General features: G+C 42.9%; 1 protein-coding gene across 1 annotated transcript; it reads right to left on the bottom strand.

Annotated features, from left to right (window-relative positions):
- Positions 1 to 885: 885 nt before the first annotated feature.
- LOC143928235 (uncharacterized) lies at positions 886 to 24,479 on the bottom strand. Its single transcript, XM_077452991.1, has 3 exons — positions 24,245 to 24,479; positions 17,774 to 17,807; positions 886 to 4,799 (listed from the first exon to the last, which is right to left on the bottom strand). The coding sequence occupies exons 1-3, from the start codon at positions 24,440 to 24,442 to the stop codon at positions 4,450 to 4,452; spliced, it is 582 nt and encodes a 193-aa protein (XP_077309117.1). The 5' UTR covers positions 24,443 to 24,479; the 3' UTR covers positions 886 to 4,449.
- Between the last annotated feature and the right edge of the window lie 2,548 nt (positions 24,480 to 27,027).

Here is a 27,027-nt window from a genome sequence, read left to right as displayed (position 1 = left end):
CCGTCAGACTAAATGCGACGGGCAAAATCCGACGGATTTGGTTGGCAAAATCTCAGACCGTGTGTACGTGGGCTAAGACTCTATAATTTGCTGCAGTGCCGGATCCTGGAAGCCAGTAGCCAAACACAGAGGAACTCTAGCGCATAGAATCTAAGGGCGAATCTATATGTTCGTTCTGAGCAGTGGTGGCTTAAAAATAAATAGCAATCATAACATTCTGAATAAATAGAATTACAACAAACAATGTTTTTCATTGTAACAGCATTAACATTTATTTTTAGGTCACAACTGAAAAATAAACAATTAAAAAAAAGGAGCAGTAAAACATGAAGAATCCCAATAAAAAAAGGCATATTTTACTAAAACAAAATTTACATTTTACAAATATTGTGCTAAGACTCATTTATACCAAAATTATATTGGGCATTTTTGTATTATATATATAGTTAGCAGTTCAGTTACATTTTTATTTTTCATGAGAGTAAAATCATTAACTATTGCAGTTTGGAGGCTTAACCAACCCAACTTAATTATTATTTTTGAAGAAAAATTTAACTTTTTTTTACAATACAGGGTAGTGTTTTACACGGTTCCTCCGAAAAAAGAGTTTTCCCTTCAGTTGTGGTAAGAATGGCCATAATTGCAGCTGCAACATTAAGGTGCAAAAACCCCACTCTAACATGCTGAAATTGTATAATTTCCCTTATTTCACAGTACCAATTATTTAGAAATACTGTACTAAAATGTTGCTTTTATTGGTTTGAGAAAACGTATGATACCTTATAATCCAACTCTATAAAAAAAATACATTTCATATATATATATATATATATATATATATATATAATATTTTTATTTCACTTAATTTAAATATTTTACCTTTAAACATTTATGCCTGCCTAAGCTTAAATTATTAATTTTTATTTATATTTGTTTAAATTATTATTTTCTATTTATGTATGTGTTTGTCACAATATATATTATATTTAACTTATGGGTGTTGATTCACTAAAGAAGTACATACTTCACTTAGCTCAGTAAAAATGTATTCATTTTGTCCAAATATGTGCAAAGGAAATGTCCGTTTATATAATTCCTCTGTGTATAATTAATGACCACAGTGAATGCAGGTGCACTAGGCTAGGTGAAAAATGTAACCCTTTAGTAAATCATCCCCTTTTTATAAATTTTTACATTCATTTTTTAATTTAAATAGAAAAAAAAATCTAATAACTTTCTGTTGGAGCCCAGAATGCTCATCTTTGAAACAAAATAAACTATTTGTATAATAGAAAAATTTAATTAATTTATAAAAATCCAAATTCAAGATATTCAAATAAGTAATCAATATAACAAATTCATATTTAAAAAATATCCTTTTATACATAAATTTTTTCCCCTAAAAAAAATACATTCCAAAATTACAAATATGAAAATATTATATTTTATATAATATCAAAGCACCAGCAATTATAACATTCTGTTTACATAAGATATTGCCCCTTCACCAGTATAACTGTTGCAATAATTAAACGTGTTCTGGTAAGCTTGTATATTATCAGCAAAGGAAAATATGTATGTCTTTGAAAAAATAAAAAAAAAGATAAATAATTTGATTTTTTTTTGCCTGAGCTATGTTTGACAAACATGGTGATTGAAAAGGTAGTAGATGCATCACATATGTTTTAAATCAGTGTCCTAGGTGTCAAATTGCATTGAATGGTGGCCACACACACTACAAATTATTTTCTGATTGATCTCGGAATATTCAATACAGGGGTCGACAACCCATTTGATCGATATAACACACATGGGGAAATGGATTTTGATCCATATGATCGTAACTTAATTTTGCAGCTCTTTTTCCACCATGTAATCTCATAAACTCATTGGTTAAAATATGTTAATATTCATCAATGAAGCATCTTGGTGCTGCCAGTCAATGCAAAAGGATCAATAATATTCCACACTGGCTGATCAACTGAATTTGATTGAATCTAATCTAATTGGATTTGAGGATTAATCAATCAAAATGGAAGCCATGTCTATTCCATTGTTTTCAGATTCCATAGCTTTGATCAAATCGCACATTATTCAGATAGAAAAAAATAGCATGTATGGCCATCATATGGGCTTTTCACTACACTGTAGACACTTTAAAGACCTGGCAGGGATGTCTGGAACATAAGCTCCTGTACATATAGTCGGAAATTCCGACGGAAAAGGTCCGATCAGATTATATTGTCGGAAAATCTGATCGTGTGTGGGCTCTATCTGACTTTCTGATGGAAAATATTTGAGAACAGGATCTCAGATTTTCGATTTCCGATCAGACTTTGTCCAATCGTTTATAGAGAATTCCGATCGGACAAAGTGCTACGCATGCTCAGATCAAATTACGAGACCAAAGCTATTGGCTACTAGTCCTGTCGTAGCAAACGAACATCATCACGTTCCGAACGATTGGATTTTCCAACAAATTTGTCTGACCGTGTGTATGCAACACCAGTTTCGGACAAAATCTGTCGGAAAAAAATCAGAAGGATTTTGTGGTCGGAATGTCCGACCGTGTGTACGGGGGCTAAGACTGGCTGAATAGACTTACAAATTCACTGGAATTTAAAACAGTTCAACTGTGAATTTAGCTGTATGCTTGAAGTCCAGCTTCAAACAAATTGTGTGTAGGGCCAGCCATACATAGTGTGAATTTCTTTCCTGCAACCAGGAAAGAAATTTGCATGGTTCCACCATCAACACGGAGAGCGCTGACGGGGTAATCCCTTCTGCTGACCAATTGTCAGCTCCTGGCATTGGGGGGGTGGAGTGGGTGTGAGTGATTATCGCTAGCGGCTACAGTAGCCTACCCATTAACGTTTCAAACTGCCTTACTAAACTCTTAACGGTTATCTTAGCCCCGCTCTAATAAGCCTGACAAAAATGAATTTTGGTGGGTCTATTGTTCTGAACTTCACACAAAAACTGATTATTTCATGTTCACTGGTTTTAATACACAATACTGAAATTTAGAAAACTGATCAAGAACTACAGATGTGATAGACTAGCTCATTAAAGCTGTAGTAAACTTTGCTTTATGACCTGTACCTACAGGTAAGAATATAATAAGTCTTACCTGTAGGTACAGCGAATATCTCCTAAACATGTACCATTTAGGAGATATTCAAATTTTTAGTGTCTGATGACGTTACGGGCGCATACGGACTGCGCTCTCACTGGAGTATGCCGTTCATTAAGAACACTGTGCCATGACTGTGACTCCCATGTGCATGCCTGGAAGTGATGTCATCACAGCCCGACCATTCAAATGACCGGAGAACATGAACCTGGAAGACCGGGTGAAGATGGAAGTGCTGACAGCGCCAACAGCGTGCCGCTGGAGGGCTTTGTTTTAATAGAAGTCTGTCATAATGTGCTAGTGCATACTAGAAAATTATGATTCAAACCTCCTGGGGGCCCAATTTGTTTTAGTTTTTTTTAGGACTTTACTACCGCTTTAACCACTTCAGCCCCTCGAAAGATTTGTCTGCTCAATGACCAGGCCATTTTTTGCGATTCGCCACTGCTTCTCTTTAACTGACAATTGCACGGTCGTGCGGCACTGCACCCAAAAAAAATTGATGTCCTTTTATGGCTTACACACACATGTCATTGTTGTGAATCTTGTGCCCATGATCACTCGTGGCTGGCGGTCATCGGCACCGGACGCACCGCCAGCTATCCCGCTTAAAGGAGCCGACGTATAGCTATGCCAGCTTGCAGGAATCGTGCTGACCTGCCACCGTATAATGACGGCGGCTGGTCGGCAAGCGGTTAAAAGAAAAGATAATCATATCAGCTCCAGACAAAACCAAAGTCAAAGGTTTCTCCCACAGTAGACTCTCTCCACCCTGAGATTTGCTTAGTCTGATGGCCAGCATCATTCAACCCACTTCCTGTCACCCCAGCCTGTGATTGGACAGTGAAAAAAGAAAAAACAGTACATGATCTGATTGGTTTCTTATGCTGCTTCTTCCTCCCAAACGCTAGTTCTGCTATAAAGGGATGAGAAGAAGCTGATACGAAGTCAAATTCTGGTACCTGGCTTCCTTGGCTTTAAATAAACATTTAATGATTCATTATTAAATACAGAGATACATTAATTTGTGTCTTTTACATCAGCTTTATAACAGCCTTTAACTGTTGAATTGAATTTCACCAGAATTATGATAAAGCAAGCACATTTTATAGGACAGCATTGGAAAGTCCTGGGGTTGAGGAGAGGCCTGTCTTCTTACTTCATCAGCACAGGCTTCCTTCAAAATGTGATGACTCTACTTCATAAGGACTTAAAGAAACCAATAATATCAGCAAAGTAAGAAGTTTATAGCTGATTAGTTTATACAAAGCTAATAAATCTAGCAATAAATATTGTACAGTCTTGTCAGTAAAATGTTAGCCTCTAAGTTTAAGTATTTTCCAGTAGGTAGATTCTAAACGAGACATGATTTGAGCCTTATTACCATTTATTTTTAGCTTTATTTTATCTTCCTTTTTAAGTACTAAATTTGCTCTCAGCACAACGTACGAAGAATTCTTGGGATTTCCGTATGAGCCTGCAACAATGTGCTTTTTGCTGAGTGATGTTTCCAGTTCAATGTCGGGAATTTGTTTATCTAGTGTATAAATCTGAATGTCAATCAAATAGATGCCGTCAGCCTTGATGCAGACCGTGGAGGTATTACACGATTTCAGTTGTTCATGGCAATTTGTCAAGTTCCATTCCCAGTCATCTGACGATTTGTCTGTTAAGCAAACATAAGTAAAAAGAAAAAAAAAAAAAAACAAACACAGTTAAAGCATTTTTTTTTACCAAAGTATCTTAAAGTATCAGGGGCTGTATAAGGAATCTGTTTGGCACATGTTATCGAAATGTATGTATATCTAAACCCACAAACTAAAAACTCAATATAATGCAGCTTGCCAGCTTTTTCTTTTTCACCTTTCCTGCAAGTACAGAAAATTACCTGTTGATCCTGCCAAAATCCAGGCCAATAAGTCTATAAATCATCTTAGTCCTAATCCATAGTGTTCAATATTGAGTTGGTCCACCCTTTGCCGCTATAACATCTTCAGCTCTTCTGGGAAGGCTGTCCACAAGGTTTAGGAGTGTATCAATGGGAATATTTGTCTATTCTTCCATAAGCGCATTTATGAGGTCAGACACTGATATTGGAGAAGACCTGGCTCTCAGTCTCTGCTCTAATTCATCCCAAAGGTTTTCTATTGGGTTAAGGTCAAGACACTGTGCAGGCTAGTCAAGTTCCTCCACCCCAAGCTCACTCATCAACACTATATTGCCAAAAGTATTGGGTGACCCCTCCAAATCATTTGGTGGAGGGGGGATTATGATGGAAGGTTGTTTTTCAGCAGTTGGGCTTTGCCCCTTAGATCCAGTGAAGAGAACTCTTAAGGGGTCAGCATACCAGGACATTTTGGACAATTTAATTTTCAATTTTGTGGGAACAGTTTGGGGATGGCCCCTTCGTGTTCCAACATGACTGCCCACATGTCTACCCACCAATGGACAAAGCAAGATCCATAAAGATATGGATAAGCGAGTTTGAGGTGGAGGAACTTGACTGGTCTCAGAGTCCTGACCTCATCATCATTAGAACAGAGACTGCAAGCCAGGCCTTCTTGCCCAACATCAGTGCCTGACCTCACAAATGCGCTTCTGGAAGAATGGTGAAACATTCCCATAGACACACTCATAAAGACAGAGCCTTCCCAGAAGAGTTCAAGCTGTTATAGCTGTAAAGGGTGGGCCAACTCAATATTGAACCCTATATATAAATAAATAAATAAATAAATATATATATATATATATATATTACTTTTGTGTCATTAAAAACATGAAATCACAAAGTCCAAAGTGCATGTTTCTTCTGTTGAATAATAAACTTTAATCAATGCAATAATTCTTCAATAAAAGCCATTAACTCCTGTGCAAATTTGCCCCTAATATGTGCTTCCATTGCACCCTCCTATGAAAAAATGCTCACTTGCTGGCAGCCAATAGAAGTGGATGCAAATATGCCTGGATACAGTCACATATTACAATTTTTACATGCCGCTGGACTGGGTGCACGGATCTGAACACATAGTGCTTCAGTTGCCTGCCAAATTTGACATGCAACTGTGTCCATGCAGCCACTTGTATGGATTGCATTTGCTCCGAGGTGGATGAGGCACACAGCAGTTCTGCATGTAGCATGGGGTTCATCGACTGTCTAAATGAGCCTAAATGGGTCAGTTCACCGGTTTAGAAAAAAATCTAAGTGTGAACTAACACCCTACACATCTCATTCTAACATTTTAGAACAGGCCCCACACAGGTTTTATGAAATATACACATAAACTAACAGTCACAAAGTGAAGGCCCTTCACTGCTCTGTGTGGATATTATGGAAAAATGCCAAGGTCCTTAATAGCTATTATTTTACAAGTAGTACAAATGATGTGTAAAATTATATTAGGATTAATTGGGTCTAAATGTATCGGACTTTCATGCTAAGATAACTAATTATTCCTAAAAAGATGACTGTAAAAGAATGCAATTTAAAGATCAACCGAAAGAACAAAAACTACTGTAAATGCAATGCATATACTGTATATGTATTGTTTTGCATAAGGAAAAAAATATATTAAAACCCCTGTCAGGTTTTTATTGCGGTCTATGTCCCCAGTGGGAATGTTCAGCCTCTCTGTCTTGGTGACCATTGTCAAGCAAGTCATTGGAAGTCCAGTGTTGCGCTTCTCACAGAAGCAGGAAAAAAGTATTGAGAAAAGTGGAAGCATTGGACCTGTAAAGTTATCTTATTGGTATTGCTATCTTAACCACTTCAGCTCCAGAAAGTTTACCCCCCTTTGCGACCAGGCCATTTTTTTGCGATACGGCACTGCATTACTTTAACAGACAATTGCCCAGTCGTGCAACACTGTACCCAAAGTTTGACAATTATGAAAAAAACAAACAATATTTTTTACTTTCTGCTACAAAACCTGACCAATAAAAAAAATGTAAAAAAAATCTAATTTCTTCATCAGTTTAGGCCAATAGGTATTCTGCTTCGTATTTTTGGTAAAAAAAAAAAAAAATCCCAATAAGCGTGTATTTTTTTTTTTTGCAATGTTGTGGCAGGCATTACAAATACCTAACTGACACTTTTTTGGGAACCAGTGACAATAATACAGTGATCAGTGCAAAAAAATGCACTGTCAGGCCGCGTACACACGCGGGGACTGTTCGCCCAACTTTGTCCGTCAAACAGTTTCGGCAAACAGTCCGCTCAAAATTAGCATGGACGGACATGGCCACACACAACGAACGAACAGTTTTCTGAAACCGTGCGCGATGACGTGAACGGCACGTACGACGGGACGAAAAATACGACGTCCTATACACTGCATTATAACTTTCGGCGTGTAAATCCTTTCTGAGCATGCGCGGAACTTAGTTTGACGAACAAGCCTACACACGAGGGGACTGTTCGCTGAAACAAAGTTTCAGCGGCCAGTTTTTCGGAATTTCTGAAAAACCTTGTTCAGCGGACTGTTCGCTGAAACTGTCCGCTGAAAGCCCACACACGAGCGGACTGTTTGCCGAAACACTGTTCAGCGGACAAAGTTGGGCGAACAGTCCCCGCGTGTGTACGCGGCCTCACTGTACAAATTACACTGGCAGAGAAGGGGCTAACATCAGGAATGATCAAAGGGTTAAATGTGTTCCTAGGGAGTGCTTACTAATTGTGGGGTAGGTGCTTTGACTGGGGAAAGAGTAAAAATCCATGTTCGTTTTTAGCAAAAACACAGAATCAGTACATTCCCCTCTCACAGAATGGCAGTGTGCCTTGTTTACATAGGCAGACCGCCGTTGTGCCTGTCTCCCAAATGATCGGCGGGTTCTGGTGGACATTGCGTCCGCCAAACATGCTGATTGGCTTCTGCTGTGTCTAACCACAGCAGGAGCGGGTTGCCGAAGATGCATGCACGCATCAGACTCGGAAGATTCAAATAGCGTACAGGTATGTGATCTGGCACAGAGCGGTCGCTCTGCCACAGTATATGTGCATGGGGTGGTCCACAAGCCGTTAAAGTATTGATGTTGATGTAAGGAATCTGGTAACAAATTTATGCAAATTGAAGCACCACACCACTACTAATGCCACACACACACACGAGCGGACTTTCCGGCAGAAATGGTCAGGCGGAACGATTCCATCGGACATTCCACTCATGTGTGAGCTTCATCAGACTTTTTTTCCCCAAAATTCTGATGGACCTAGAAATAGAACATGTTTCAAATCTTTGCACCGAAACTCCACCGGAACCAGTTCCTATCGAGAAAACTATTTGTCTGTATGCTGTTCCGACGGACCAAAAATGATGCAAGGGCAGCTATTGGCTACTGGCTATTGAACTTCCTTTTTCTAGTCCCATCCTACGTCATCGCGTTCTAGACGGTCGGACTTTCAACGGAACTCCGTTGAAAAAAAGTCCTTCGTAGTTCAGTCCGACGAGAAGTCCGCTTGTGTGTAGGTGGCATTAGAGGTCCAGATATAACCTTTTTCCTGATAAAAGTAAGGGGGGCAATCCAAAATGTATTCAATGCATTTTAAAGGTCCAAAAACTCACCCTTCATCAGAGCTTGATTGATAACAATGTGAAAAGACTAGAGTTACACACTTTTACAAGCATCAGGCTTTTTTCTGACAAAATGCTACTGCCAAAAGGAAAGGCTTCTAGAAGAATTTGCAAAACATGATGCCCAAATGGGTGCTGCAGTGGCTAGAAGGACAGCACCTTCAAACATCCATAAGATGATATTCACCAACACACCTTCCTTATATGAAGGTAATCAGTTTTTTTGAAAAAAAGACACAATCACTCAGAGGACCAACATATCAGAATTGGCAAAGTGACAGAATCTTCTGGTAAATATTATCTTATCGGTGAAGTGTCTGGACTCCTGATATGCACCTGCTTATACTGGCTCAATGACGCACCAAGCGGTATAAAAAGATAAGGCAGACAACCCACGCAGTGCCCTTACAAATCCAAATGAGCAATTCTGACTAGAGTCAAGGACAATAATAAATATCTGGAGGGAAACTTAAATCTACCTTACTCCATTTGAGTGGAGCGCTGCTTTAATTTCCTATAAAGGAAATTCTGATCAGCTATGATATTTCCAAAGGCCAGGAAAGTGATTTTGTAATGGAGAAAGAGGCAGCCTGAAAATAAGCAAGGATCTATAGATATAAAGTGACACTAAACACTGCTTAAAAAAAAAGACAATTGTATTCAAGTCCCCTGTCCCCATCAACACGGGGACAAGCTGTTCTGCTATTGGGGTCTTCCCTGGAATGGTAGTAGTCCCTCATGTTGAAGGCAGGTGGCCTCGTATGGTTGGGAAGGGTGGGGCATGTAAACACACACGCACTGCCCCCCTCCCATCTTTTTCCGTAGATTGCTTTCCATCTCCTTCAAATCTGCAAATTCCTTTTTGTGCTGCTGTGATCCGACTTTCTGTTAGAGTGTGGCTATGTTGGTTCTCTATGGTTCCACTGTATGTAGCAATGTAGCCACCCACTCCCGCCCTCTCCCAAGATCAACTATGGATTATGGGACATGGTAGTGTGCATAGAGCAGTGAACATGACTGCAAATAACATCCACTGCTCGTTCCAAATGAAAGTGAGAAGGAAAGAGAGAGGTTCAGGAGCTCATGGAGGACATTACAAGGCGGTAGAAAAACACAATGAGAAATTATTTCATGAAAAATAGATAACAGGGCCATTACCTTTTCATCCCCCATGCACATCTTACTTTTGCAACCCCTTCTCAGGTCTGACCTCTGAACCCCTACAGCTGTGCAACAGAACTACAGCTGCTTTGGAGGATGGGGGAGGGGGTGGACAGGGGTTAGCTATAGTGGGGGAAGAAGCTGTGGAAGGGGAAGATGTGTGAGGAGGCGAACTGCGATCAGGGAGTGCAGATGTGAGCTGATGATGGTAGGGAAGTGTGCAGAGGTGAGTTTCGTTTGGGGGTATAGAGGTGAGTTGAGGTGGGTTGCAAACAGGGGGTGAGTTGTGGACAGGGGTAGACCGGTGTGGAGGTGAGCTTCAGACAGTTGTGGATGAAGGCGCAGAGGACAGAGGTGAGTTGTTGAAAGCGGTGCAGAGGTGAGATATGAATTTGAGATGTAGAAGTGAACATTGGGAAAGGGTGCAGAGGTGAGCTTTGGATGGGATTTCAGTGAACTGTGGAGAGTGGGGTGCATAGGTGAACCGTGGACAGTAAGGGCAAAGGTGAACTTTGGATTTGGGAAGAGATGAGTTGTGGACAGTAGGGTGCAGAAATTAGCTGTAGACTGGAGGTTAGCTGTTGACAAGCTGTGGATAAGGGTTGCAGAGGTAAATGATGAGTGTTTCTTTTTTAGGGGGGGAAAGCTTTCATTAAGAAGATTCTTGATTTTTACTGGGTGGGGAGGGACAGCACAGTGTACAAAGTTCAGTTATAAAGAGTATTTAATGCAGAAGTTAGGGATTTTGTGGCGTGGAACTTGGGGAGAGATCTTTGTATTGAGGGGATTCGGGAAGATTTTAGAGGAGGTTTATTTTTGGTTGTAAACTGGCCTGTGAGCTTTGCACATCTGTGGGTAACACACTCCTGAACCTTGCACTCTGTGCGTAGTGCACTCCTGAACCCTGCACTCTGTGCACAGCAGACTCCTGAAGCCTGCACTCTATGTGTAGTGCACTACTGAACCCTGCTCTCTGTATGTAGTGCGCTTCTTATCCCTGTATTTTGTGTGTATTGCACTACTGAACCCTGCTCTCTCTGTGTTACACAGTCTTAGTTTTATTTAATAGTGATGGCCGAACGGTTCGCCCGGCGGTCGTTTCGCGGCGAATTTCCGACTTTCGCCGTCCGCGGGTTCGAACGCCTTTTTCCGTCGTTCGCCCCGGCGGACTTACGTGTTTAATGTATACAAGAACTTTAACCTTTCGTGACACGTTTATCATGTGTTACAGGACAACCAATTGAGACATGACAGCTCATGGACACTTGGACATTCCCCCTAACCTATAAATACACCCGATCCGGTGGCCATTTTACATTCTTTCTTCTGTCACTGTAGGGAAAGGATCCTGTGTGGAGTAGGGACAGAGAAAACGCTAGCTATTTGGTACACAAAAGTTCTTTTCAGGACTGGTATAGGTGTTAGGTCAGCAGCCTGAGTTTCTTTTGTCAGTTTAGATAAAGGGACAGAGCGCTGTATGCTGCTATTTTAGGGACAGCTCAGCCAGATTAGTCTTTCTTCATCATCATCATCATCATCATCATTAGCTGTTACTATCAGGTCCACAAAAGAGCTGTTCCAGCTAATCGTTCCAGCCTACTCTTTTTTGCCAATTTGTATAGGGACAGGCAGGAAGCAGTGTGTCAGGCAGTGAGGATAATTTTAAAGACTTGCTGTTACTATTAGTTCCACAAAGGTTCTTTTCAGGACTGGTATCAGTGGTACGGTAATAGGCTTGTACACGTATAATATTCTTTCTTCCAAATATAGAAAGAATATTATACTTGACTGCTGCCCTTCTGCTGCAGTCTGCTAATCATTCACAACTCACTTGTTCCACAAAAGTTCTTATAAGGACTGGTAACTTGGTCTGTCTAGGGTGCTACGGTACATAGGCTTGGGTGCGGTACAGTCTGCTGTTCTGTAAGGACCGCTATCGGTCCACAATAGATAGGGTTGCCGTGCACTACTGCTGACCGCTGCCCTATACTGCAGCAGTCCTTCAGCGGTATAGGGACTGACGCACAGTCTGCTAAACACTAATACACAACCTGCTTGGTCCACAAAAGTTCTTATAAGGACTGGTAACTTGGTATAGGGTGCTACGGTACATAGGCCTGAGTGCGTTACAGTCTGCTGTTCTGTAAGGACCGCTATCGGTCCACAATACATAGGGTTGACGTGCACTACTGCTGACCGCTGCCCTATACTGCAGCAGTCCTTCAGCGGTATAGGGACTGACGCACAGTCTGCTAAACACTAACACACAACCTGCTTGGTCCACAAAAGTTCTTATAAGGACTGGTAACTTGGTATAGGGTGCTACGGTACATAGGCCTGAGTGCGTTACAGTCTGCTGTTCTGTAAGGACCGCTATCGGTCCACAATACATAGGGTTGCCGTGCACTACTGCTGACCGCTGCCCTATACTGCAGCAGTCCTTCATTGGTATAGGGACTGACGTACAGTCTGCTAATCACTAACACACAACCTGCTTGGTCCACAAAAGTTCTTATAAGGACTGGTAACTTGGTATAGGGTGCTACGGTACATAGGCCTGAGTGCGTTACAGTCTGCTGTTCTGTAAGGACCGCTATCGGTCCACAATACATAGGGTTGCCGTGCACTACTGCTGACCGCTGCCCTATACTGCAGCAGTCCTTCATTGGTATAGGGACTGACGTACAGTCTGCTAATCACTAACACACAACCTGCTTGGTCCACAAAAGTTCTTATAAGGACTGGTAACTTGGTATAGGGTGCTACGGTACATAGGCCTGAGTGCGTTACAGTCTGCTGTTCTGTAAGGACCGCTATCGGTCCACAATACATAGGGTTGCCGTGCACTACTGCTGACCGCTGCCCTATACTGCAGCAGTCCTTCATTGGTATAGGGACTGACGTACAGTCTGCTAATCACTAACACACAACCTGCTTGGTCCACAAAAGTTCTTATAAGGACTGGTAACTTGGTATAGGGTGCTACGGTACATAGGCCTGAGTGCGTTACAGTCTGCTGTTCTGTAAGGACCGCTATCGGTCCACAATACATAGGGTTGCCGTGCACTACTGCTGACCGCTGCCCTATACTGCAGCAGTCCTTCATTGGTATAGGGACTGACGTACAGTCTGCTAATCACTAACACACAACCTGCTTGGTCCACAAAAGTTTTTATAAGGACTGGTAACTTGGTATAGGGTGCTACGGTACATAGGCCTGAGTGCAGTACAGTCTGCTGTTCTGTAAGGACCGCTATCGGTCCACAATACATAGGGTTGACGTGCACTACTGCTGACCGCTGCCCTATACTGCAGCAGTCCTTCATTGGTATAGGGACTGACGTACAGTCTGCTAATCACTAACACACAACCTGCTTGGTCCACAAAAGTTTTTATAAGGACTGGTAACTTGGTATAGGGTGCTACGGTACATAGGCCTGAGTGCAGTACAGTCTGCTGTTCTGTAAGGACCGCTATCGGTCCACAATACATAGGGTTGACGTGCACTACTGCTGACCGCTGCCCTATACTGCAGCAGTCCTTCATTGGTATAGGGACTGACGTACAGTCTGCTAATCACTAACACACAACCTGCTTGGTCCACAAAAGTTCTTATAAGGACTGGTAACTTGGTATAGGGTGCTACGGTACATAGGCCTGAGTGCAGTACAGTCTGCTGTTCTGTAAGGACCGCTATCGGTCCACAATACATAGGGTTGACGTGCACTACTGCTGACCGCTGCCCTATACTGCAGCAGTCCTTCAGCGGTATAGGGACTAAGAGTTTTGTCACAGGGTGATTTAAAAAATGACAGGCAGAGGAAGAGGCAGGCCCTTCCGCAGGGGTGGTAGGGGTAGGGCAGGAGCAACAGCCTTGAGCCAAAGTGGGAAGTTGCAGAAGGTGCGTTCAATTACTTTAAAGGACGCACCAGACTTGGTTGAGTGGCTCACTCAGCCTTATTCTTCTGCACCCTCCTCATCCTCTCGATCTGCACCCTCTTCTTCACTCTCTGCTATGTGCACCCCCAAAGACACTACCACCAACAACACCACCACCACCACATACCTTCCGCTTGAGTGCAAATGGGGGCCTTCATGCTCCAGTGTTTTAATAGGGACCCCCGTATAAAAAGCATGAGGGTCAAGGACCAGTACTGGGTGGCAACGTACTTAGATCCCCGGTACAAACACAAAATGGCGGAAATGTTACCGCCGTCGCAGAGGGCTGTCAGAATGCAGCACTTCCAGGCCTTGCTTCGAGAAATGCTGCATTCTGCTTTTGCGTGCGCTGGCAGAGGAGCAATTCCCACTCCCAGAGAAGGATTTGCGGGTACCAATCCAACAGCGCCTGCAAGAAGAGGCCGGTTTGAAGATGTGTTGGTGACTTCGGATATGAGGTCATTCTTTCAGCCGACCCATCGACAGGTGTCATCCGGATCCAGCATCAGGGAACGCCTAGACCGTCAGGTGTCCGACTACATTGGGTTAACGGCCGATGTGGACGCTCTGAGGAGTGATGAACCCCTAGACTACTGGGTGGGCAGGCTTGACCTCTGGCCAGAGCTTGCCCAATTTGCAATCGAACTGTTGGCTTGCCCCTCATCCAGTGTCCTGTCCGAAAGGACGTTCAGCGCAGCAGGGGGGATTGTGACCGATAAGCGTACTCGCCTAGCTCACGACAGTGTTAACTACCTCACATTTCTAAAAATGAATGAGGCATGGATCTCGGAGGAATTCAACACATGTGATCAGTAGACCATGTATATGTCTATAAACAATTTTTGGAATCAAGCACACAGACCTTCTTAATTCATTTGGCTCACTTCCCTGACCCAAAAAAGCACACCGTACTATATGCCCCTACCCTCCTCTTTGAAGAGGTTGAGCGGTGTCATATTTCTACTGGGGCTGCTTATTATGAGGGGTTCCCACCATCCCTGTGCTGTGCTGACTTCCTCCTGGGTGTTCTTATTATGAGGGGCTCCCACCATCCCTGTGCTGTGCTGACTTCCTCCTGGGGGTTCTTATTATGAGGGGCTCCCACCATCCCTGTGCTGTGCTGACTTCCTCCTGGGGGTTCTTATTATGAGGGGATCACACCATCCCTGTGCTGTGCTGACTTCCTCCTGGGGCTGCTTACGGTGCTGCTGTCAGCGCTGTATGTCACGGAGCTGCTGTCAGCGCTGTATGTCACGGAGCTGCTGTCAGCGCTGTATGTCACGGAGCTGCTGTCAGCGCTGTATGTCACGGAGCTGCTGTCAGCGCTGTATGTCACGGAGCTGCTGTCAGCGCTGTATGTCACGGAGCTGCTGTCAGCGCTGTATGTCACGGAGCTGCTGTCAGCGCTGTATGTCACGGAGCTGCTGTCAGCGCTGTATGTCACGGTGCTGCTGTCAGCGCTGTATGTCACGGAGCTGCTGTCAGCGCTGTATGTCACGGAGCTGCTGTCAGTGCTGTATGTCACGGAGCTGCTGTCAGCGCTGTATGTCACGGAGCTGCTGTCAGCGCTGTATGTCACGGAGCTGCTGTCAGCGCTGTATGTCACGGTGCTGCTGTCAGCGCTGTATGTCACGGAGCTGCTGTCAGCGCTGTATGTCACGGAGCTGCTGTCAGTGCTGTATGTCACGGAGCTGCTGTCAGCGCTGTATGTCACGGAGCTGCTGTCAGCGCTGTATGTCACGGAGCTGCTGTCAGCGCTGTATGTCACGGTGCTGCTGTCAGCGCTGTATGTCACGGAGCTGCTGTCAGCGCTGTATGTCACGGAGCTGCTGTCAGCGCTGTATGTCACGGAGCTGCTGTCAGCGCTGTATGTCACGGAGCTGCTGTCAGCGCTGTATGTCACGGAGCTGCTGTCAGCGCTGTATGTCACGGTGCTGATGTCAGTGCTCTGTATTACGGTGCTGCTGTCAGTGCTCTGTATCTCCTGCACCCTCTTGTTTGCCTACCCTGGTCCCTGACCTTCCCTCTCCTCCATTGCCTTCATTAGCTCCATAGTCCTGAATTGTCAGAACAATTTCCCAAATAAAAAAAAAATGCTTGTAGTTATCGATCCCAAATTCACCTCATACATGTATTATGCTATTGTCCAGGTGGTGGGACTGCGTGCTACCCCCTAATAATTACCCCGTGGCCGCAAATTCGACCTAAAGGTTTGCGAAATTCGCCTCCCATTGAAGTCAATGGAGCCCGCGGCGAACGGTCGTTTTCGCGAACGTTTGTGCCCGTTCGCGTTTCGCGTTCGCGAAACGTCCCGTCGGAAGTTCGTCCATCACTATTATTTAACAATGTCCCTTTATGTCCCTTTATAACCGCAGTACTAATGTCCAACGTAGCGGTGTCCCATATTGTATATGACATGTGTTGGATTTGATGATGTAAAGTATGTAATACAGGTTTTTCAAAATGATTGTTGCTCTCAGATAGTCATTGATAAGTGGTTGATCAGCTAAAGTTTTGAGATATAAGGAAAAGCATATTATGCCAGTCTAGGCAGGACTGGTGCAAGGATTTTGACACCCTAGGCAAAACTTCATTTTGCCGCCCCCCCCCCCCCCCCCTCAAGGCTCATGCCCTAATTTCACCACCTTTTCCTTGCCCATGTAAACCCCACCTTTGTAATGAAGCGCCCATTAAATGCAGCCTCACCAGTGCCCATCAAATGCAGCCTCACCAGTGCCCATCAATGCAGCCTCACCAGCGCTCATCAATGCAGCCTCACCAGTGCCCATCAATGCAGCCTACCAGTGCACATCAATGCAGCCTACCAGTGCACATCAATGAATGTTTGTTTGCTTCCATTCATTCAGGAGTCGGGACACCGACACAGTCCTTGGCCACTGCTGCTCCTCTGCCACTATGCAAACAGCGTGGCAGCTGCCTGCTGGTGCCAAAGACTTAGTTGATTGCTGCAGAGAGAAGAGAGTAGGAAAACCAGTGGCCACACACCCTAGGCAGCAGGGCGCCCTAGGCGGCTGCCTAGTTTGCCTAGTGGTAGCACAGTCCCTGAGTCTAGGCTTTATAATGCAGTAAATTCAGGATTTTATTATTGTATAATTATATGCCAATTGAAGGGGAGTGGTCTTTATAAGTATCTATGTATGTAGGGAGAAGAAGAGGGTAGTTATAGAATCTCCTAGTATTGGTAAGTTGGCTCTGATGAAGAAAATGCCTCAAGACGTGTTAGTCAGGACATTAGAGGCCGGCCTTCGAATAAAGCACTATTGGATGAATGAGATGTTCCTTATTGAAATTATGTGAGAAACGTGTCTTTAATCAAATTTGTGAGTACAATGTTTATTTTAACCAGTTGTTCACCTCTTCCCCCAGAAGTGTGCGCTGTTTCATTGTTTTTTTCATTTACTGTTTTTCCGAGGGCTTCCCAGTCTGGAGAGAGCTGCAAGGAATTGAATGTTTTGTCTACTATATGATACGGAAAAAAGAGACTGTGCCAATAATTAGAACTTTGGCAGACATAGACTTTTATATTCAACCACTGTTGACACTAGTTTAGTATTTTTGGTTGTTTGCCCACTGTGAAAGGCTCAGGCTAAGCAATTTTAGTACAGAAGAGGAGTCTCTACAGCCGTACAAATCTAAAGGTGAGTTGGAGTTCACCTTTAAGCCACGTACTGTTAGACAGGTTAATTTGGTTGTCTGCGAGCTGGTGGTAAGTAGGCTTGGGTTTTTCCTGGGCATTCCCCAGGCCTTGTTGTTGAACCATTAGAACAACATGACGGCCAGACAGTTAACATTTTCAGAAGGACAATTCAGCAATAGCAGCCCCCATATTCTCTAAGTACAGTTTTTTTTTGTAAAAGAGGGACATGCACAACACTGTTAACTCATCAAATGGCTACATTTTAAAATGACATGAAAGGACAAAGGGTTCATAGAAATTCAGTTAGACACTTACTGTAGATCGCGCAGGCATCACAGAGATCGTTAACCTACAATGACAGAAAACATTTGCATGTTATTCTCAAATTTCAGACTTGAAACACATATTTTGGGTAAGATAACTGGAAAACGCAATTCCTTACTTGCACCAACAAAGAATGTGTAAATCATACTTAAAGTTCATTCCTTATATTTTTACCACTCTGTTCTGATGGGACACAATTATTTTAGTTTTTGATGATCATGTTATATAAATTTGCCTGATGTAACAAGCTACGATATTGAGGTGCTAAGGTGCCTCCCAAGTGATCATGTTAGAATGGTTTAAAGAGAACCTGCCATCTTCCCCTTGCAAGACAAGGTGACACTGTCTCTGAGAAGGGACACCTCCCATACTCACCTTACCCTCCACTGAAATGACCAGGGGGCACACTGCATTTGCATCCTTCTTCCCAATTAAGGGCTATTCACATTTAAAAATTTAGGGCAGTTATAGCTTGACTTCCAGTGTGCAGCTCTGCAGCCTGTTGGAAACCGGAATTCTCTTTAACCAACAACTGCATGCTTGCATAGTGATGCACTAAACATGAATGTATGCTCATGAAAATATCTGTATCATGGGAATGACGGTAAACGTACACAATTATACATACTTCATTCCGTTCTAGAGATCTTTAGAACCTGGAATTCTTCTTTAAGTGCTCTTGCAACACCAGGAAAATAATCAATGCAATTATACACAGATATGTTTCATTTACAGTTATGATATATCCACTTCTTTATTTCCAATTTCAGTGCCAGAAGCTTGGCATTGCAGTCTGGTGATGTACAGGCATTAGGAAATTGGTTTGATTAAATAGAAGTATTTTTAGCAACAAAAAAGAAAAAAGTTTGTATTTGCCATGAAAAAAACTCCCTTCCAAATTAACTATATATACTGTATATGGTAAGAATTTGAACATGCTTTATTGCAGATACGTTCAGTATCTTTTATTGTACTGTAGATGTGGAGAAAGGTCATGCAGGTGCACAAGTTGAAAGTGAGAGCTAGGAAGAAGGAAGTTCCAATTATAATCGTATGATCAGTTTCGATCTTCGCCTAGGGCCACTCAGGCACTTACATCTCTCTGCTATTGATAGGTATAACTACTCGACAGTGATCTCATTGGTATCACATTAAAGCCAACAAGCCAACTGACTGCCAACAAGCAGCTTAATCTTCGGTAGCAAGGAAATTATAAATATAAGTGTATCACAAGTCATATAATAGGAGACATTTCATCATCCTGGCATCCCATTAGATGAGTAATCTGAGACTCTAACATCAGCAAAACGTACAATAGTATTTTCTTTTTAAATGAGGTGGCAATAGTTGTAATTCATTGCCTCTAAGGACAATTCAAAGGGATGTCATTTAAAGTGAGAAGTGTGCCTTAAAGGTTAAAGTAGAATTATATGCAAAAGCTTTTTTTTTCATTTTGGATAGAGTAAGGGAGGGTTATGCCGCGTACACACGATCGGAATTCTCATCGGAAAAAGCTCTGATGGTTTTCCCGACGGAATTCCGACGGAATTCGGCTCAAGCTGTCTTCCCCACACACGGTCACATCAAATTCTGATCATTTATAATACGGTGACGTACAACACGTACGACATGACTAGAAAAAGGAAGTTCAATAGCCAGTAGCCAATAGCTTCTGTCTCGTAGTTGAATCTGAGCATGCGTGATTTTTGACGTGTCGAAATTGCATACACATGATCGGAATTACCGATAGAAAGTTTTTCCGTCAGGAAAATTGAGAACATGCTATCAATTTTTGGCTGGCGGAAATTTGGACAGCTAAATTCCGATGGAGCATACACACGGTCGCATTTTCCGATGAAAAGCTCGGTCTTTTTCTGGCCGGAATTCCGATCGTGTGTACGTGGCATTAGAGTCCTTGCCAGAATTTTTTTTTCACCATCTGTGTCCCATTGCAGAAATTTCCCCACAGAAAAAATCCCTGCAAATTAAAGGAATTTCTTGGTGACCCACGGGTCACCAAAACTAGTGTGCTCATAGGAAGATTTTCCCTCTATTACTTTTCTATGGAAAACCCAATAAACAGGACAAATCGAGAGGTACGAAAAGTGTAGTCCTGACTTTTAATAATCGGACACTCACCTGTCCTATGGTCCAGTGATGCAAGTGTATGAAGCCTCGCTCCTCTCCCCCCTCTCCACGGTGCCGGCATTCTAACTGTGGGCGCCTGGCTGTGGCTGTGGCTCCTACTGACTTAGGTCATTGATAAAAAATAAATGCCCCTGCATTAGTGGTGTTACTGGAAAGAAAAAAAGGCCCTTACTCATGGACATTTTTTATTTTCAGTAACACCACCAGCTTAGGGACATATTTTCACTTAAAGTGTGAGTCTACCCTAACACTAAAATCCCTGCATCTACAGACATCCATGATCTAAGACTAACCTATCTAGCCCTTTAAAGAACAAATCAGTATACATTACCTTTTCTGAAGCTGATCCAATCCGGTCTCTAGGCCTGCAGAGGACACCACTGACAACGGCTCTGAAATTAATGGGGAGTGACGTCACCCATAGCCTTACTATGGGGCTTCCAATGTAGGATTGTGTCCTCTGCACCCAGCTCCACAGCGAAGCCGCAGCTGATAGCTCAGCATGGGATTGGGTCAGATCAGCTTCAAAAAAGGTATGTATACTGATTTCTTCTTTAAAGGGTTAATGTTAGATCGTGGATGTCTATAGATGCAGGGATTTTAGTGTTATGGTAGACTTCTACTTTAAGTGACATTGCAGATGCAAAGACCTTTTTTTTCCTTTCAGTGACACCACCAACTCATGGACAATTTTTTGTTTGCTACTGTTAGCCCTATATTTGTTCACTGATTTTAAACTTCTCACTGGTACTATTCCAATGCATGACATAAGCATTTTGGTGCTTGCCACTAGTAGCCCTATCTCCTTCTCCATTCAATGGGCAGCAGGGCAAATTTACATGCAATTTCGATGGATGAACAGCTATATCAATGTTTTATAAATGCAACCAGTTGAACGTCAAACTCTGCATTAATTACTTATTTAAAGCGGACTTCCACCCATATAAAAGGCAGCAGCTACAAGAAGTATAGCTGCTGACTTTTAATAATCGGACACTCACCTGTGCCACGGTCCAGCGCTGTGGGCGTACGAAGCCTCGCTCCTCTCCCCCTCCTCTCCCCCTCCTCTCCCCCTCCTCTCTGTGGTGGCAGCATTTTGACTGTGGGCACCCTGGTGTGAAGCATGCACTGCACATGTGCGAGACGACATAACATAGCACAGCATCTGATTATATATGTAAGCTCTAACGAGCAGGGCCCTCTGATTCCTATTGTACCAAATTGTAATGTAACTGTAATGCTGTAAAGCGTTGGGCAAACTGTTGGCACTATATAAAACCTGTATAATAATATATATGTTCATGGTAAATGAATAGATGACATGTTTGAGCCGAGCCTAATAGAGTGCACTTTGACACTTCACATATGCATGTGCGAAAGCTGACTTCCCTATTGTGACTGATAAAAGCACGCTGCAGAAAATGCTGACTAACAGAAGCTTAGGAAGCATATAAAAGAGAAACTAGCTATGCGAAGGGTTTTTTCTTCTTCTAGCCTACAGCAAGCAAATGAGGATCTGTATGCCTAGCGCAGTAAATCAGATTGAAGCAATGATTGTTTCAGTGCAGGCTAAAAAAACAAAGGCATTTCCCTTACATCACATTTGCACAGTATTAGCCCCATACACACTATCAGTTTTTATGAGTTTTTCCTTCAGATTTACCAAAACCATATAATATGAGGTCAAACCTTAGGAGTTTCAATTTGTATGCAATCAGGCAGGCACTTCCACTACATGATTTTGGTAAAGCCAAGAACTTTTAGAACATCTGTGAGATTTTTACTGCTCTCTGTGTCTTGGGTACAAGGACATTTTCTCAAATCGTGTCTAGGTGTCAACAGAATTGGAAGTGAAGGGACTGTGAACTACACACGACATTAACCACTTGCTTACTGGGCACTTAAACCCCCCTCAGTCCCAGACCAATTTTCAGCTTTCAGCGCTGATGCACTTTGAATGACAATTGCGCGGGCATACAACACTGTACCCAAATAAAATTTTTATAATTTTTTTCCCACAAATAGAGCTTTCTTTTGGTGGTATTTAGTTACAGCTGGGAGTTTTATTTTTTGCTAAACAAACATAAAAAAAAAAAATCATGTTTTAATAGTTTGTTCTAAAATTTTGCAAACGGGTCATTTTTCTCCTTCATTGAAGTGCGCTGATTAGGCGGCACTGATAGGCTGCATTGGTGGGCACTGATGGGCTGCATTGGTGGGCACTGATGGGCTGCACTGGTGGGCACTGATAGGCATAGTTAAGGCGGCACTAATAGGCACAGATAAGGCGGCACCGATGGGCACAGATAAGGCGGCACTGATGGGCAAAGATGGGCACAGATAAGATGGCACGGATGGGCGGCACGGATGGGTGGCACGGATGGGTGGCACGGATGGGCACTGATAGGTACCACTGATAGATGGGACTGATGGGCACTGACAGGTGGCACTGATGGGCACTGATAGGTGGCACTGATAGGTGGCTCTGATAGGTGGCACTGCTGGGCACTGATGGGCGGCACTGCTGGGCACGGATAGGCGGCACTGCTGGGCACTGATGGGCGGCACTGGGGTGAAGCACCTTTGAGGCAGATTGTGGGCACTGACGGGGGGCAGATGGTTGCTTGAATTGCTGGCCGTGATCGGGACTGATGTCCCGATCACGGCCGCCGGCGATCGGCTTTTTTTTTTTCTCCTCGCGCTGTCAGCGCGAGGAGGAATACAAGCCGATTACCGGCTCCGTTCTATCACCTGATCAGCTGTCATTGGCTGACAGCTGATCACGTGATAAGGGGTCGGGATCGACCCCTTGCACGGATCGGTGATCAGGCGAGTCTCATGGACTCACCGATCACAGGGCGCAGGTCGCTCGTGCACGGGACGACGTCAATAGACGTAGTCCCTGAAAAGTAGGTCCGCGCTAATGCCGTCATTTGGCAATAGCGCGGATCCCAAGTGGTTAAAAACTTGACAGAAATCAATTCTACTGAAACCTGAAAACAGTTTTGGCTGGAGTGTGGCTATAACTTTTATCTTGCCAATATAGCATTGCAAATGTTGCTGACCAAAAGTGTAATTCTCCCTTTAGGAACTTTTCTGACTAAAGCCCCATGCACACTACCAGATTTTTTTTCGTTCAGATTTACCAAAACCATATAATATGAGGCCAAACCTTAGGAGTTTCAATGTGTATGCAATCAGACAGGCCCTTGCCCTACATGGTTTTGGTAATTCTGAAGACAAAAATCAGCAGAAAATCTGATAGTGTGAATGGGGCTTAAGTCGATATTCTAAGCCAGGCAAGATGGTCAGTTTTGTAATTATTATTTATGACTTGTATAAGGCAGTGTTTCTCAACTCCAGTCCTCAAGGCGCCCCAACATGTCATGTTTTCAGGATTTCCGTTATTTGTTGGTGATTTGATCCGTTTCACTGCCTTAGTAATTACCACATCCGTTTTACCTGAGGGAAATCCAGAAAAAATGACCTGTTGGGGCGCCTTGAGAACTGGAGTTGAGAAAAACTGGTATAAGGTATACAATTTTCTGTACAAACCAATCAAGAAAATTCCCATTTTGGCCAGGTAGGAACTTTATAACAACAATGTAATGCTACATCTACAAAACAATCCATAGTTAAATGTGGACAGTTTTGGATGAACTCTTATATGTCATCAAACAAAATGTAATCATTTCCAATAAAGCCCCATACACACTGATTTTCTGCTGATTTTTGTCTTCAGATTTACCAAAATCATGTAGTGCAAGGGCCTGCCTGATTGCATACAAATTGGAACTCCTAAGGTTTGACCTCATATTATATGGTTTTGGTAAATCTGAAGGAAAAAAAATCAGCGTGTGTATTGGGCTTAAGGCATATAGACATTAACATTTATAAACTGACATAGATGTAACCAATTTAATTTTGGCAATTGACTATTTACAAAGATTATTATCTTGCTGTATGACCTCGGAATATCAAATGAGCCAAAAAAGTAGAGTAACACTTTGCAGGAAACGTAATGTAGCCAAGCGTGCAGACAGTGGATTCAAAGCTCATTTCCTGCAAATATGCAGGACTTTGGCTTGGATATTTCAGGGGCCATTTAATCAACATGACAGTCAGGCATTTAGCATTTTAAGAGGGAATGGACAGCCATGGTAGCTTATATATTTTTTTTTTTTAAAGTAGCCTATATAACATTAAAAAAAAACCCTTTCAATGGGCCTTAGTCCAATTCTTAGAACTGTACTAGTTTTATAATAAACAAACAAAAACAAGTGATTCATATCCATAAAACACATTGCTACTCACCGAGTGACGATGATGTGAAAAAAAGCAAAAGGAAAACATTGCAGATGTAAGTAGTAAGAACAAGGTAGACCATATGAACCAGGTGCGGAAAGCAAACCTCCTGAAGCCATTTGGTGGTGCAGCCATTTCACCATTCAGCCTTTCCATGTCTGTGCAACTGTTAGATGACAATGAAAAGTGAGGATGAAAGTTTAGCATTGCCAATTTATACTCTATTAAGGACAGGGTGGAGTTACACAAGTGGGAATCCCTTTCCCTTCCCTTTTCAGCACGGTCATACTTTGGCAGATAAGACAGTGTTGTAGTTCTCTGTGAAACTCAAAAGGTCTGGCAAGCTGCCAGTGTTTACTTGCAGATGACGAAAGGCTCACCGGTTACGCAATCCAGAACGTGCAACAGTTTACAGAGGAAGCCGGCAATACGTTTCATGCATTGAAAGTTTTATTATTACTTTTTAAAGCTACACTCCAGGCAAATATAAAAATGCAGTTCATACGGTTCTGTATTGTTCTAGAAACAATGAAATGTTTTATTGCATACAATTAGCATAAATACCTAAATCTATCTTTATATGAGCCTTTTGTCATCCCTTGTACAGAAGAACTAAAGCTAACCATACATGCAAAGATTTAAGAGGTATTAAACCCCAAAACATTTTTTTTAATTCCAGCTTTTTAGTTCTAAGCCCTTGTACACACGGTTGGACATTCCGATGGAAAATGTCCGATCGGACCATGTTGTCGGATAATCCGACCGTGTGTGGGCTCCATCGGACTGTTTCCGTCTGAATATCCAACCGACAAAGTTTTAGAGCTGGGCTATAACATTTTCCGACAACATGATCTGATCGGACTTTGTCCGATCGTTTGTAGAGAATTCCGATCGGATAAAGTGCCACGCATGCTCAGATCAAATTCCTAGACCAAAGCTATTGGCTACTAGCCTGAACGTAGTCCCGTCGTAATGAAATAACGTCATCACGTTACGAACGATTGGATTTTCCGACAACTTTGTCTGACCGTGTGTATGCAACACCAGTTTCAGACAAAATCCGTCGGACAAAATCCGACGGATTTTGTTGTCGGGATGTCCAAAGTGGTTGTGATGGATTAGTTTTATTTTTTTATTATTAAGGGTTTTATTTATATTTAACATTATGTTAAAATAATATAGATGTTAAAGGTACCTGCTCTGTGCAATGGTTTTGTACAGAGAGGCCCAGAACTTCTTCTAGAGTTCCTCTATCACCACCAAAAAATGGAACTTCTGCTTTAAATGCAGGTGACCCCCTGGCATGCCACATTTGGCATGTCATTTTTTTGGGGGGGGGGGAGCGGATACCCTCTTTTTAGAGGGATCTAGCACCCGCTTCGTCCTGGGGCACCGTGGTGCCGGAAGTAAGTTCACCTCTCCCCCCTCCCTCTCGGCAATCATCTAGGACACGTCACAGGTCCAGGATGAATAGCTGGCCAGTCACAGTGCACAGCACGACTTGCACATGCGCAGTGCGTGCCTGACTGCGACGCAAAAAACAGACGCCCACAGTGACAATGCCAGCAATGCAGAGAGGAGGGAGAGAGGAGCGGGGCTTCGTATGCCCGCACCACTGGACCGTGGGACAGGTGAGTGCCAGATTAACCACTTCTGCCCGGACCATTTTGCTGGCCAAAGACCAGACCATTTTTTGCGATTCGGCACTGCGTCGCTTTAACTGACATTTGCGTGGTCATGCGACGTGGCTCCCAAACAAAATTGACGTCCTTTTTTCCTACAAATAGAGCTTTCTTTTGGTGGTATTTGATCACCCCTGTAGTTTTTATTTTTTGCCCTATAAACAAAAATAGAGCGACAATTTAGAAAAAAACGCATTATTTTTTACTTTTTGTTATAATAAATATCCCCCAAAAATATATAAAAAAAAATGTTCCCCTCAGTTTAGGCCGATACGTATTCTTCTACATATTTTGGATAAAAAAAATCGCAATAAGCGATTATTGATTGGTTTGCGCAAAAGTTATAGCATTTACCAAATAGGGGATCGTTTTATACCATTTTTATTAATAATTATTTTTTTTACTAGTAATGGCGGCGATCAGCGTTTTTTATTGTGACTGCGACATTATGGGGGATACATTGGACATTTTTGACACATTTTTGGGACCATTGTCATTTATACAGCAATCACTGCTATATAAATGCAGTGATTCCTGTGTAAATGACACTGGCAGTGAAGGGGTTAACCAGTGGGTGGCAGTGTAGGGGTGTGTAAGGGTTAAGTGTTCCTAGGGGTGTGTTACTAACTGTTGGGGGCTGGGTTTTCATTTAGTGAACACTGATCTCTGCTCCAATCACATGGAGCAGAGATCAGCGTCACTAGTTGCTAGGCAGAACGGGGAAATGCTATTTACAACGGCATCTCTCCGTTCAGCCGCCCCGTGAGATGATCGCGGGTAAGCCCGCGGCGATCGAGTCTGGCGCGCTCACGAAGGCAGGATGGCATTAAAGATTGGACGTACCTGTACGCCAATATGTCTGCCCGTGCCATTCTGCTGACGTACATCGGCGTTCGCTGGTCGGGAACTGGTTAATAAGTCAGCAACTACACTTTTTTGTAGCTGCTGACTTTTATATGGGTGGAACTCCGCTTTAAAGGTTTGACCTCATATTATATGGTTTTGGTAAATCTGAAGGAAAAAAATCAGCAGAAAATCTGATAGTGTGTATGGGACTTTAGTCTCTTCTTCCCTTCCCAGTGCCCCCATAACAAGCCACTTGCCAGGTTG

This window comes from Lithobates pipiens, unplaced genomic scaffold (genome assembly GCF_037356315.1).
Source record: "Lithobates pipiens isolate NorthernLeopardFrog02 unplaced genomic scaffold, aLitPip1_a1.2 Scaffold_23, whole genome shotgun sequence".
Classification (NCBI taxonomy): domain Eukaryota; kingdom Metazoa; phylum Chordata; class Amphibia; order Anura; family Ranidae; genus Lithobates; species Lithobates pipiens.
The sequence above is the reverse complement of the archived record's forward strand: the minus strand, read 5'-3'. Positions and strand labels throughout refer to the sequence as shown.